Source organism: Temnothorax curvispinosus, unplaced genomic scaffold (assembly GCF_003070985.1).
Source record: "Temnothorax curvispinosus isolate PA1 unplaced genomic scaffold, ASM307098v1 QBEX01010053.1, whole genome shotgun sequence".
In the NCBI taxonomy this organism is placed as follows: Eukaryota; Metazoa; Arthropoda; class Insecta; order Hymenoptera; family Formicidae; genus Temnothorax; species Temnothorax curvispinosus.
The window spans coordinates 1,610,077-1,623,865 of record NW_020219833.1 but is presented as its reverse complement, the minus strand read 5'-3'; the positions used below and the strand labels follow the sequence as shown (position 1 = coordinate 1,623,865).

The following is a 13,789-nucleotide window of genomic DNA, read 5'->3' as shown; positions in this document are numbered from 1 at the left end:
ATTGGGGAAGCTTGGAGAAAATATATATCGTTGTGATATTGAATAGGTCTTTAATATAGCGGACTACTGATGCATATCCAGTCGGTCGTGCTCCACTTATTGTTAATACTTCTTTTTGCTCCTTTACTGTAAATATTAAAGGATGAAATTTGAACCAATATACCTTGAGTTAAGTAACATTTCGTTATTTTTAACTATTATGTGTGTCGAAATTTATTATTTTAACACAAAACAGTATTATTTTAACTTCATTGATTCAGTTAAATTAATATTGTTTTAGTTATATTAACGACACATTGAGTAAGAGCAGTAGCGACATATATATAGGAATGGTTAAAAATGACTTAAATTGAGTACAATTTAACACCACAAATTTAACTGTTGTAGAAATAGATTTTTTAAATCAAAATATGCTTCAAAAGCATGGAATAACCCCGAACACCTTAAATTCAATTTTTAAGCAGAAAGATCCTTTTTAGTTCGAGTTAAATTGTTAAATTTTTGTCAGAAACTTTTGCCTGTAAGATCTCCAATAATTACGAGCGATGAATTTAATCTGTAGGAATATATGTCGATGTTTCACAATGCGGCCGATATTACAGACGCTTGAGAGACCGATCTTTCCGCGAAGGGTAGAGTCAGGTAGGCATCCCGAGCCACATCCTGGGCCCGTTGCTATTGTACGCTTCCGTGCGAGCGCGCCGCGCCGCGCCGCGCGTACAATAGCGGTCTGTCGGAGTCGGTTCGCAAGCGCGACCGTGGTAGGGGCACAGATCTGCCGGCGATATCTCCCTCTTTTCTTCGTGGGCTCGCTCTCCTGGAGCGCCGGCATCGAAGGGCTGCAGTCGTGAACGGATGATCGGCGTGTACGAATCGTCGGTCGGAGCACGAAGTGCTCGATTATTAATTGGGAGAGAGGGAGAGAGAGAGAGAGTTTCGGAGCGGTGAATTCGCGATAATTGAGAAATTTTGCGCGAATAAGCGCGACCACGACGAGCGATGTCCCTCGCGAGCATTCCTCAGGTAAGCATTCGGCTAATCTTGCGATTGCGCGATATTTTGATAGCGTTATTTAGTGTACGACGTTCGAATCTGTTTATTGACATTTGACAAGTGCGCGCGGAATTTAGCAACGAGCTCATGATAAGCGCGAGTCGTTGGGATGAAACAAACGTGCGGGAGCGTGGTTTTTTAATAATTTTCGGCGATACTTTACAATTGTTCTTGGAATATAAATCTGACTTTGTAATTGCGACATTTAAATTTGGCAAATGTTCGATGACTCAATCAAGTGCTTCACTGCCGTTTTGATATAAATCATTGGAGAAACGTCGGTGAATATATCAGGAAAGATAATCTGGAAATTTACGTGTCATCGGTTAATATCGGAGTGTTTCTTGTGTATTTCGTATATTATCATGCGTGAATTTCTATAACGTATTACTCTGTATTGTTAAGAGACATCTAAAGGTTAATTCCATTCTATTCTGACATGATTATTGATGAGGTTTCGGTTGTTGTGTAAAGAGAATACTACACTTATTATTAATTTAAACGCGAATTAATTAATATACAATAAATTTGTTGTAACTGCATATTCTACTTATACATATTGATTTCGCAATCGAATCTATTTTTACGTCTGCATATCGCGGAAGAACATTCAGTTCATTCAGATCATACGAGAGTAGTTGATAAACGGCGGAAGTTGATTGGTAACATATAGTTTAATTAATCTGTGTGTATAAGCATGGCAAGATATAGATTGCAATATGATTTGTGTCAAGGAACCTGTATTTATGGTGTGTACTTTTATGTATAAAGACAGGGCGAGTGTGATGTACATTTTTCATATAATATCTTTCATCATATGTTTCTTGTTTTGAAAACGAGAGCTGATACAAACTGTTTGCTCGCGACCTTATCAACTGTGTTTGAGAAAGCGAGGGTCGATTTGCTTCATTAACTTTTAACGAGTGTGTGAGTATTGTTACACGTTTACATATTCTTTTCTAGAGAGCTAATTACTTCGAATATGACGCTCATTATTCACCGCAGTCAGTTTATCACTCCGAGAATAGAAGTGGATATAATGTTCTATGACATGCGTATTAAGACGCTATTCGAAACGCGTAGCTGAAAAAAAAAACAATCAGGTTTTCCTTAGACATCATAGATACTTTCTCTCGATCATAGAGTACAGGATTCTTCTCTTAATCAAAATTAAAAGGACGTGATTATTTATCTCACACAACTTCTTAATCTTCAACATCAAATATACTCTGGCAATTAAATCTAAAGTAAAATTCTTATTAAGGCAACTTAAAATTAATTAAAAAACAAGATATTTTTATTTGTGTGTGTGTGTGTTCTCAATTTTTATACTTAATTTGTTAAATCTTTACCGATAACAAATAATTTTCTACAGCTATTGACGCCTCGATATTAAAACTCCCATTCTTTCGAAAGTGATCATCATAATTCAGAAAGAGGTCGCGATTATTGATTTGCAAATACTTCATACTTCTCAAATCTTCGTTAATTAGTCCTTGCGATTGCGATGGAAGTTTCACAACAAGTAGTCCTCTTCTACCGATCGTCTATATGGTTCTCTCTCTTTCTCACGACACTTTGACGAATGACTGGCGGGCTCTCTCGCAGAACGAAGCTTAAATGACATATCTCGGTGTGTGCGCACCGCGACATGAAGTCATTAAAGAATTTCTAAGGCGTCGGGCAACGGCCTGCCTCTACGACTCTACGAAGCTCATTATCCGAACATTACAACTGCGAGAGTATATCTGCTATTGTATCTCGTGTGTTATACGTACGCACGTTGCGACTTGCGACTTTTCTCCGTCGTCCTCTCGCCGCAATTAAGCCTGCCCTTAAAACGTGCGACGCTCGTTTCTGCGAAATTAGATATCCAACAGCAATTAACGCTTGGCGTAGTAAAAAAACGTTTGGCAATTAACGCGGTTATTAGACAATAAATTAAAAGATACATTAGAAAGTTTGTTGACTAAAAATTTAAATAATTGATCTAAATTCTTGGGGGTTCAAACAGGGATAGACTATGTATTCATTGCACGAAGCGTCGTTACTCAAGCTTCTACAACTCGACATGTGGAAAATGCTTCTGTATAAGCGAAAAAGGAAGCCGGCTCGAGCCGCGTTTTCCTTATTTGCGAGACGCTCGCTGCTGCGAATCCGTTAAAACGCATTAAGTAACGGTCATTATCTAACAGCTGGCAATAATATTACAGAGTGCGAAGCCCGATGATATCAACATGACGGCGATAATACCGAAGGCGCGAATCGTGCACTCGTTCGCGTGTGCAAATTAAAAATCATTTCCCAGAAGACATGTGTGTGTATCTGTACATGCACTGTAGAAACGACGCGCATCAGCAATTTTATTACACCTTGGTACATCGCAGCATTATGGATTATCATGACCTATTTTTCTTTTAACTTGCTTATTCTTACGAAATATATAAAGTCTATTTTTCCCGCAACACAATTTCGACGCACGTATATTAGAAAGCTCTGCGGAGCGGACTATTCCGCGCGGTGCTTCGGATTAGCTTTTACGGCTTCGGCATTAGAAATGCTTATACTTCGATACTTCAATAGCACGTCTATATCTTTCCTTCGACACACGAATGTAGGCTCTTCATTCGACGAGCGCGAAGGCGCGAATTTATAGACCTGTCCGTCATCGGGCGAGATTAATGGATGCATTGGCGCGATCGCCAATCGGATATCCATCTGATTGCGACGCGACGCGACAAGGCAGACAAGGTGGCGATAAGTCGCGGGAAGATATTCATCGTTCCGCGAGCGCGAGCTGGACAATGCGCGAAAATAAGAGCGCGCGGCGTTCCTCTTTGTACTTTCTCCCACCGGAAACCGCGAGGCGTCGACGACTTATGTTAATCCGGCGGACTTTCGCGCCGACGGCGACGGTAGAACACGTCGAATTTCGTTTCCCGCTGCACCGACCGGCGCGGCGCGGCGCGAGAATTCCCGCTGCATCGCGCCTGTGCCCGCTCCGCCTGCCTACTCGGTAGTTTCGTTCCCCGGAACGTCATGCATTGCGACGTACGTATGTACAAACACTCCTACGCGCGATGGTCACGCTCCAAAACGACCACTTATTACCTCAATCTTATTACCGCTAACGGCGCATTACCGCGCCTCCGAGAATCGTTTCTTTTAATCTGCCGGTTGGACTGCCGGCGCAAACGCGCGCGAGAGGGATCACCGAGCACCTCTCTGCGCGCGCCTCTAAAAATACTCCCGCTTCCGAGAGTTAACTTCCCGTTCGCACACTCGCGGCGATCCGCGCGATTCGCAAAGAGCGCAACAAACCGCCGCGCTTTGTTGGTGCGATAATCGGAGCGTAAAATACCTTGTCGCCGCCTGCCCGCCTCGCTCGATGACATTTAATTTGTCACGGCGTATATATGCGTTTCAACCGGGTATAAATAAGTAAATTGCAGTCTAAACCAGCCTCGTCGGGCAAATTTTGCGAAAACGTCTCGAACGCGCGCGCGTAGCGCGGCATTTGGTCGGTGAAAATATTATATTACAGAGACCGGATGTGTATATTTGAGCTCGTGGCTCGTATCTTAATGAAAATCGACGAATCTATTTCATACGTGTACGAATATCCGTGTCACGTCAGGCACGGTGCCGAGACGCCGCGCCGGCGAGAGAAGAAATAGACGCTTCATTAATCTTTCCTCAAAGAAACGTAAAATTCGCTCCCTGCAACGGTACGATGACACATTCATCATCGGTTAAGTGCCACGTGCGTGAGGATATATACGGGCGCAATTATGATTAAAGGCCGTGAAAGTTTGCGTTACGCTTGTATGCATATGAATTCTGCTCTCTTATCGATCAGCGCTCCCTCGTCTTTCCCGCCTTCTCGAGCACGCGTCGATATGACACACCGGACCGGAGCTTACTCCCTGTCTTAAGCTTTCCCGGGTTTCCCTCCTTCTCCCCCTCCTCGCCCCGTACAGGGAAATCAGCTCTGTCCAGGCATTCTCTAATTGACTTTGTAGGGCAGACGGATGAAACTCACGACTCGCGACAGTGTTTTTAGTGCGTTGGACAAACCAGCCGTATAGGCCGCGTGCTCCTCGAGAACGGTAATTGGGCGGGCACGCTCTGTTTGTGCGCTTTAATTAACTCGCATTGCACTGCCGACTGTATTTTTACACATTCTTTTCATCTCTCTTCCCGATTGCTGTCGAAACAAAAAGTTCCTCGTGATAATCTTTTTTCGAGTGGCTGCTTTATCGGATAATGTGTCTATATCTCGTAAAAATATTTCTTATCTTTCGGATTTAGACCTGTTTTGGGTTCTACGGAATGTTTATCCATCTTAAATCTTTTTTTTTTAAGAATTTATGGTTACTGGAAATTTCGTGAAAGTTTCGTGATAAGATAAGAGCGATAAGTGTGCCATAATTGTAGGGAAGGTTGCTCATTTTGGTCGAGTGAATGCTACAGGTATAAGAATTCTTGAAACTGATAAATGACTATCAGTACCGAAAGTACAAAAGAAAATAGTCGAAATATTAACGCGATCTGGTTCGACTACCGCGGATAACGTTTGCTACGGTAATTTCAGAAATATCTATATCTACTCGTAACGATGAAAAATCCTTAATTAGAACCGACACCAGCAATTCCGTAAATAAACTGCAATACTTTCTATCCGACAGGAAAAGTAGTAGTTGCGAGAACCAACCTTGTTGAATCTTAAATGAGCAATCTTGTTGACGCTGTACGAACATATCCTGCTTAGGATATATCAAGAGACACGGCCAGTGTCTCGCGCCAAGTTAAACACGTTTTACTTGATGTTTGATAGAAATAATTTACAAAAGTTAATAACAGCGTAAGTGAGATTTTAAATTTTATCGATTCTATTAGGTTGGTACAAAAAATCTGCTGTTTTTTTTTATCAAGCTTTATGTTAAATAAAGTTAGAAAATCGAAAAAAGAAGATTGAAAACTTTCTCTCTAAATAAAAAAGGAGTATATTGAAGTCCGTGAATCTACTTCAAATTTTGCTTTGATTTTGCCAGAACCTTGTCGTCAGCTTATTTAACAAATATATCAGACAATTTTTTTCATTAATGTAATAATTATGTAAAATAGTTAAGTAACATAATTTAATATGTAGATGTAAGATTATTGTAAATACATTATTATATGTTTCGACAATAATCATTGTATTCTGTATGCGTGTAACGAGTGTGCCATACCAAAACTTGTTTACGGCGCACTATTTGCTTTAACTCTTAATTTTTTCAGTCAGAGAGGAAGAGGTACGTTTAAACGGCACGATATAATTTTCACATAAAACACGCATATAACGTTACATAGCTGTACTGAATTTTTGCAACCTGACTGACACGATGATATCACTTTTTCTCTTTGTGATGCGGGTGACCGCGACTTTATCGGCTCCTTTTAAGGAACATTTTATGACGGTACGTTCTCGCGGAACGACCACCTACACGCAACGCTGAGCCACGTGTAAAAAGTAAAACGACTAGAGAAACGCGCCGGAGACGCTGACCCAGCAAATCTTTCTCTTCCCGCGTAAATTTCGCGGTTGTCCGCGTAAATCATGCCGGAATTGTAAGTCGCTAAAGTAATCGGTAAACAGGTTGTTCAAAACAATAATACCAATCATGATGAAACATTATCAATTTGATAAGAAACTGGTTTCCTGATGCTAATAAAAGAAAACGGGAATTATAAGCGGCTTCTGTTGCTAACAAATGCTTGGAAAAGATGAATCGTTAATTTAACATTTCTAATATATAGACAAAACACTTGGCGAGACTTGATTAAGATCAACCGTTGAACGCAGGCACAAACGCAGGCAGATGTACGTTTAATGCTTACGGCACGCAGCTAACATTTATCGCGGCGGATAACCGTTCGCGTTTGCATCCACCGTATACGTGCGGTCCGCAAGATTGTCCGCAAGACCTCGAGGACCGCGCCGTCCGAGCGATTGTCACGCGACGTTCGTGTGTTACACGTGTCTCCTCGTAATGAGCAAGGACGCCCACGCACTCGCGTTACGAGCCGGACGGACGTGTGCGATGATGGACGCCCGGCTTTCGCCACGCGGTTAATCCCGCGACGGTTATGCGCACGTATGCGCGCGTTGAGGTCTCTAATGGTGATCCAATTCACCATCCGCTCATCCTCCGATTAGACTCGATTGTTGGCCGGTCGTTGACTTCGGACACGGACTTTGGCGCATAATGCGCTTCGATTTTTGCCGATCGAGTAATGGACCGTGCCGTGCTTATTATTCAATCGAATTCCTTCCCTTGCTACTTAATCTACAAATTGCTTATTGTTGTTTGTACTTTGACCCAGTTATAAAATTAGTCTGACCGTTTTTTTAAAACTTGTTAAACTATTAACTGGTTGTTGTTGTTTTTACTTCGACCCAGTTAAAAAATTAGCGTCTAACTGGTTTTTTAAAAACTTGTAAAACTATTATCGATGCTGACTGAATGATATTTTCGTGCAAAGAGAACATTATGTTATTATATCGCTGCATTGGAAAGAAAAGGCACGTCTGGCACACGCGTAATCCGTAAAACTTTGAAATGCTAACGAGAATATGTTAGTAAATATTTCTCACGTTTCGCGCAAATTATGACGCAATGTGCGTCAATTAAAGTAATCTCGTCGATCGCATCGCGCTCTAAAACGAACGTTACATTTGTTATTGGAATAAACTTTACAAAACGTTATTATTTGTATCGCGCTTAATTTTATTTAAACGAGAGGCAGTAAACGCGGCTGCTCACGGAGATTGGCATCGCGATTTTTTTCAACGTAGGCGTGAAGTAGCGCTATGCAATTACGTGTAGCTGTTGGATATTGATAGAGCAGCGTAACCGCGCGTCTACAAATTAATGCAAATATCAGAAACGTATAAAGTGATGAAGTTATGTCATCCCGTGGGCGGCCGTTACGTTATCCGGCGAAAAATAAAAGCTTGACTAATGATGCTCGCGCATCGGCGTTTTTATCGCTGCTTTTTTCGACCGACGTGAGAAGAGAACCTTGCGACCCAATCGATCATTTTTAGCGCGCAGCTAGATTATTATCGTCAAAACTGTCTACGATGCTATCCCAGACAGCACGCGTGTCCAAAATCTGGACATAAGACGCCTAAAAGACTATCTTTTAGACATCTTTTAGACGTCTTAAAGACGTCTTATGTCCCGATTTTGGACATGGTGCTGTCTGGGTATATTTATTGCAAGAAGCAACAAAGTGGAGTAGGATACATTCAGATCTCATTTTGGTGAATCGTTTATTGACGTATCGTCTCGCAATCTCTTAGAACCCTCGATTCGTAAGTCCCATCTGCGCAACCATTTGGTCGGCAATTACACAATACCCGTCTTTATGAATGACGTCTTTCAGTCTTTGAGAGAGTCCGACGAAGCCCGACGTGGAGACCGTCTATACCGTTCGACCGAAATTTTGCAACTCGAAATTAATGTGTCTCGCGAGCTTGAAGGCACGTTCCAGGAAGATAAACTCGTCCAAATCCGGCAACGGGCCTATTCCTTGTATGGACACACGAATCTGTAGTCAAGGATAACCATGTGTACATCGCGTTTCCTCGTCAGTTGGCGCTTACAAACGCGAGATGTTCAGCGTCTCGTAACGTATACCGCTATACGATACGCGGTTTCTCTTTCTCTCTCCTCTCGGAGCAACCGTTGTACGCCGTATATAGAGATCTTATGTGGTGCTCTCCCTCGTCTTCATTTATTTTTGCGCGATTACGTAAATCTGATTGTTACAACGGAATCGGGAAGCTAATGAAGATTTCAGGCAGAGATCGCGTTAAATGGACTCGTACAGATCTTCGGATTCTTTATTCGAAAGCGGACAAAATTGCACGCGATTATTACTCGTTATTACTACTCGCGGCTACTTGAGAAATATCTGCACGCGCGCTTTCTGCGTGATTTACATCTTCATTCATGCCGACCAATGTCGACGGAGTCCATCGAAAGCATCGCTTTTCTCCTCGATGCATTAATACTTTCGCTGTTATTTAATCCTAGCTAATCACACTTATTTTCAAGTCCTTTGATTCGCTACACTCCGTGAGACCGCTCAACTTTGTCGCATTGTCATTTTTGTTCTAATTAATATTTTTAAGCTTGTGATGTAAGAATTGGAAATACAAAGTCTGAATAAGATGTTTACGATAATATTAGGTTAAGAAAATGATTTGAGTTTAAACTGAACTTATTATAAGGAAATTAGAAAATTATGTTATTATGTGAAAATTAGAAAACCGAAAAACGTTCACTGGACCGGAATGTGGCGAGCTAGGGTTAAAACGCAGCGACAATTTTAATTACTTTAGCGGTCTTTAGAAAAACATTGAACACAAAAATCAGAGTATATAAACGACTGCTCTTCCTGTAGCAATCTCGGCGTATTATAATTGTTCCCGTCTCGCGTGGATAGACTAGGTCAGAAATTAAACAAACGATCTTGAAGTTGACGTTGACATTCGCCGTATCTAACATGATCGCAATGAAAACGCTATTAATCGCGAAAACGAAGGCTCGATTCATCGCGATTTATAGAAATGTCCTCCCTGATATGTGTGAAAGGATATTTCGCGCCCACGTGCGCATATGCTGTAGCGCGAGCATCGAGCGCGCGCAGTGACAATTTCATCTGCCGATCGTATATACGCCGCGTTTCACCGCGTTTCGCAAACTTGTCGCTCGCCGTCATTCGTCTCGCTAGAAGTTTCGATAAGAAAGTCGTCTCTCTCCTCGAGTGAGTTGTTCTTAATACCCACGAATCTGAGAAACGCGCGTACATGTTGACGCGGTAATATATTACGTTACGGTAATAGAGACAAGTTGGCGCGAAGATATTGACGTATCGGCGCCGAAGGACGCTCGTAGGTTTGTCCGTGAGCATCACGTTGGGCGGTGATTTGTTTTCCTCGGGGTCCAGAGATGCGTAATTCCTACATCAGCATGTTGGCATTGGTAGATAAATAATTACAGTCATCGATCTTTTCACGCTTGTTTTTTCTGAGAAGTTAAATTTAGATTTTAATTTTAACGTATCATAGTTACATTATTATAGTTATAACATTAGCTTTATCGTAACATGCACAGCCATGCGAACGCGTAATTGGAGGCATTACCGTGTCGTAATGAAAGAAATGTTTCTTCTCGTTGCGAGATGTAGAGGCACCTAATTAATTATTGGTGCGTGAGCGTTGATTCTCATCCTGAGGTGATATGCTTCTTCGGAAGCGGCGAACAGCGCTAACCCTGTTTAGAGGATGCTAAAAATACTAATATACTTCGCAGAATCCAAAATGATATCCACTCGATCGTGTACTCTTCTGTGTAAGCTGGTTCGTGCTTGATACTCGCTCTTCAAACTTCTTTGTTCCTTAATCACTCAACTTCTTGTATTCCATTATGGCTCCCCCGTAGAACTGAAGCACGCGATAATATAACTGCAAGCGTAGGCGTAATTACCAACAAGCACTTGTTCGCGCATACAAACGTATCTTCATGAAAAATATAATTTTCAACTGTGAGAAAATAGAAAATTTTCCGATTTATTATTTTTATTCTAACGTTTATTTATCTCTCTAATTTTAATGCCGCTTTCAATTATGTGTAAAGAGATATTTTTCAAGACATATGAGTCTTGAATTTATAGCTTTAAAGATAACAGCGGACAAGACACTTCAAGAGAGCCCTTATTCAACGGGAAAGAAACTCCGCCGTTTCGTTACGGCTTCTCAGAGAAATCGTGAGGGATTCTCCGCGCGCATAAGTGCGCACTCATGTTTATCCATATCACGAGTGTCTTATTCTTTCTTTATTTTCTAAGAAGAGATTCATGTGGCGTTCTTATCATCGCGCTCTCGCTTTCGATTAGCTTTCTCGGTGTGCATCCAGTTTTCGAAAGCGACCTTCGTCTCGCCGATAACGGTAGTCTCTCTCCTTCTGCTTCTCAGGCGGCACTTGATCGCGTGGCGCACGTCTCTGCACGACATCGTTCTTGAATAGCCTGGGAACTGTCGAAGAAAGTGAAGTGGGTCCTGGACGAGGACCCGGGAAGAGCGAGGAAGGAAGCGTCGTCGCCGCGGGAGAATCCGGCGTGCGGCGCCGGAAACGGAGCAGCCGGAAGGAGCAGCCTCAGAATGTCGTACGCCAACAATCGATTCCCGTCATCCCAGCACACCCGTTATCGCAGTAGCTGGGGCCCGTCCTCGGTATCCGTCTTCAATCGCGCCGACGTGCCGCGACCCTCGCCGGAAGAGGAAGAGTTTGAGTTCTACCACGAGCGGCTGCATTCGGCGCAGAGCCGCCAGCTGATACCACTTCAGGAGGACCTGGCCGATTGGATCAACAAGACGATAAGTGAGTAACATCGTCCGTTACAGAGATAGGAACGTATCTTATTTCCGCGACATGAGTATCGATCGACGAGAAACTCGACGAACGAGTTCGGGACACCGCCAAGGCCGGCGAATATCGTTTCGTGAGAAATTTCGATAACATTATAGATATTACTTTCGCCAATTTATGGGAAAGATCGATAGCCCGCGCGGAATTCGCGGACCGAAGTTGGAATGACTCAGAGCGTATTCCGCGTCGGAGTTCTCCGATATAGAACGCGAAATCGAGCTCCTTCCCCGAATTGTTTCCACCAGATTAATAGTCTCGTGCTCGTAATTTTGTCGTCTCGATGCCACGTCACGCGAGCAGAGACGACAACAGTGCATCGCGTGTTATCTTCGAAATGTCGTTTTCATGTAAAGTTTGTCAAGAGCCTCACTGAAGCCGTGATAAGCGCGACTCGTACGTATTTATTAACGTTTCCTTAGAACGCCCCGCTCCGAAATCGTGCGTTTAGAAAGACAAATAAAAATCTACCCTCACGAATATATTCACTTCTCCAAAATACTTTAAAGTATTAAATTAATCACACTATGTAATTGTGTAAAAAAATGTTCCCTATGACTTTTCCCATCTGGGTCGATCGCGAACGCCGTGTAAGGCGCAAAAAGAAATCGGCGTGGCGTAACGGCGCGTAACAACTTCGACAATCATGCCATGCTCGACCACATTTCTTTTTTTTCACGTTCCATCGGGTCTCGTTCGATGTGAAGTCACCTTAAAAAGAGCCTGTCGTGCCACGATGTGACGTGCTCGTGCAAGCCTTACGCAGCTTTGGTGCACAAGAGCCGGCACAAAAGTTATATAGCATCTGGCGCGCTACGTGGGAAAGGGTATTCATAATATTTCGCCTTACACTTCGTCGCGTTTCAGTCCGAGCTGCCGTGTAAAAACGTGCGCGCCATATGCACCGAATTTCGCGAAGCTCGCTTGAACGTCGCCGAAAAACGTTCAAGGATGGAGCCGTATATCCGTATATCGTTTCTTAAAAAAAAATTTTACTACTTTACAAGCCCACTTGGCACGGAAGGAACGGACTGTAAAACGAACTGCGCGCAACGAGAAACGTAAAGAGAGATAGTCGGGACGACCTAAAAAATAACTATAGAAAGATCAATAAGCAATTGTTCTCATTTGTTGTGCGCGAAATATGCTGCATAAAAATCGTTATCGCATCGGTACTAAATTTCGGAAGTTTCGAAGTAGGTGAAAGTTTCCGCAACTTATTAGATTAGTGCAGTGAAGACTGCATTCCTGAAACGAGTACACGAGGTTAATGCCATACAACTTTTCTTCCGAACCTACCTAATCAACGAACTATCAATCGACAATTAGTCTCTCAATTTTATTGATTTGTACCATTTAAGACGAGATTGAAATTTATTAATCGTTTGATTTTATCAACTGTGCAATTGAACTTGATTATCTCTATTGGTAACATAATAACGTAACGTAACAATATGATTATAGCGTTAATTAATTATGAATTATCGGATAATAAATTTAATCGAGTAGATCGCTGTTTTCTAAAAAAAAAATTGCTGCAACTGTAGCAAGGCTGTCAGAGAGTTAGAAATTGCTGCTTAATCTTTAACGCCAGAGGAAAGAAAGGTGAAACGACGAAAAGAGCAGTGGTCCGTGATTCTTTTCCTACAAGGAACTGGAAATTGACCGATGGCTATCTAATCCTAGGCGCGCGCGCGTGTGTGACCGCCTTTCTGAACTGCTAGTTTCCTAATACGGTACGAATACGAGTTGATGCGTAAAATAGAACTGCCACGGTGTACCGAGCGTCGCAGAAAGTAGCAATTCTGACGCTGCACAGTATTTCATGTAACAAACATTCGCGACGCGGACTTTTCACTGCGTCCTACTCCATCTCTATTCTGACCTTGCACTTTTAGCGATTGATCCTGAGAAATCACCGTGCAATCTCCCGTCAAGATTGGTCTCTGAGATGACCACTCTGAAGATAATTTGTTAATTCCCCGTTAGATCGCAATTGGATCGCATACCCGAATGAGAGATTATTGATGAAAACATTGCCGGTGCCTACCCACATAATTCGATTCACTTGCGATTGTCGCTTTGTACGTACTTTCACCTCTGATTACACGTTGCTGACGGGATTAAGCGCGCGCGCACACACGTGTCGATGATCAAGGAAAGTGCGTCCATAAAATACGCTCGCAGATGCAGTTTGGCGAGCGGAATGTGTGAAAACGAGTGTGGTCTCGAGCGCGACCTCGAAGGATCCAGCC

The 13,789-nt window shown here is 42.6% G+C and overlaps 1 protein-coding gene across 5 annotated transcripts in view; it reads left to right on the top strand.

Moving 5' to 3' along the window:
* Positions 1–13,789, top strand: part of LOC112459679 (growth arrest-specific protein 2-like) — a 33,567-nt gene that overhangs the window by 5,660 nt on the left and 14,118 nt on the right. For 3 of the 5 annotated variants that reach the window (XM_025023922.1, XM_025023921.1, XM_025023919.1), the window contains one exon: positions 11,084–11,489. In XM_025023922.1, coding sequence (XP_024879690.1) covers positions 11,270–11,489 — 220 coding nt within the window. In that variant the 5' untranslated portion in view covers positions 11,084–11,269. Of the gene's footprint in view, positions 1–781; positions 1,024–11,083; positions 11,490–13,789 lie in introns of those variants that run through there. The other 2 variants (XM_025023918.1, XM_025023923.1) reach the window with 2 other exon arrangements.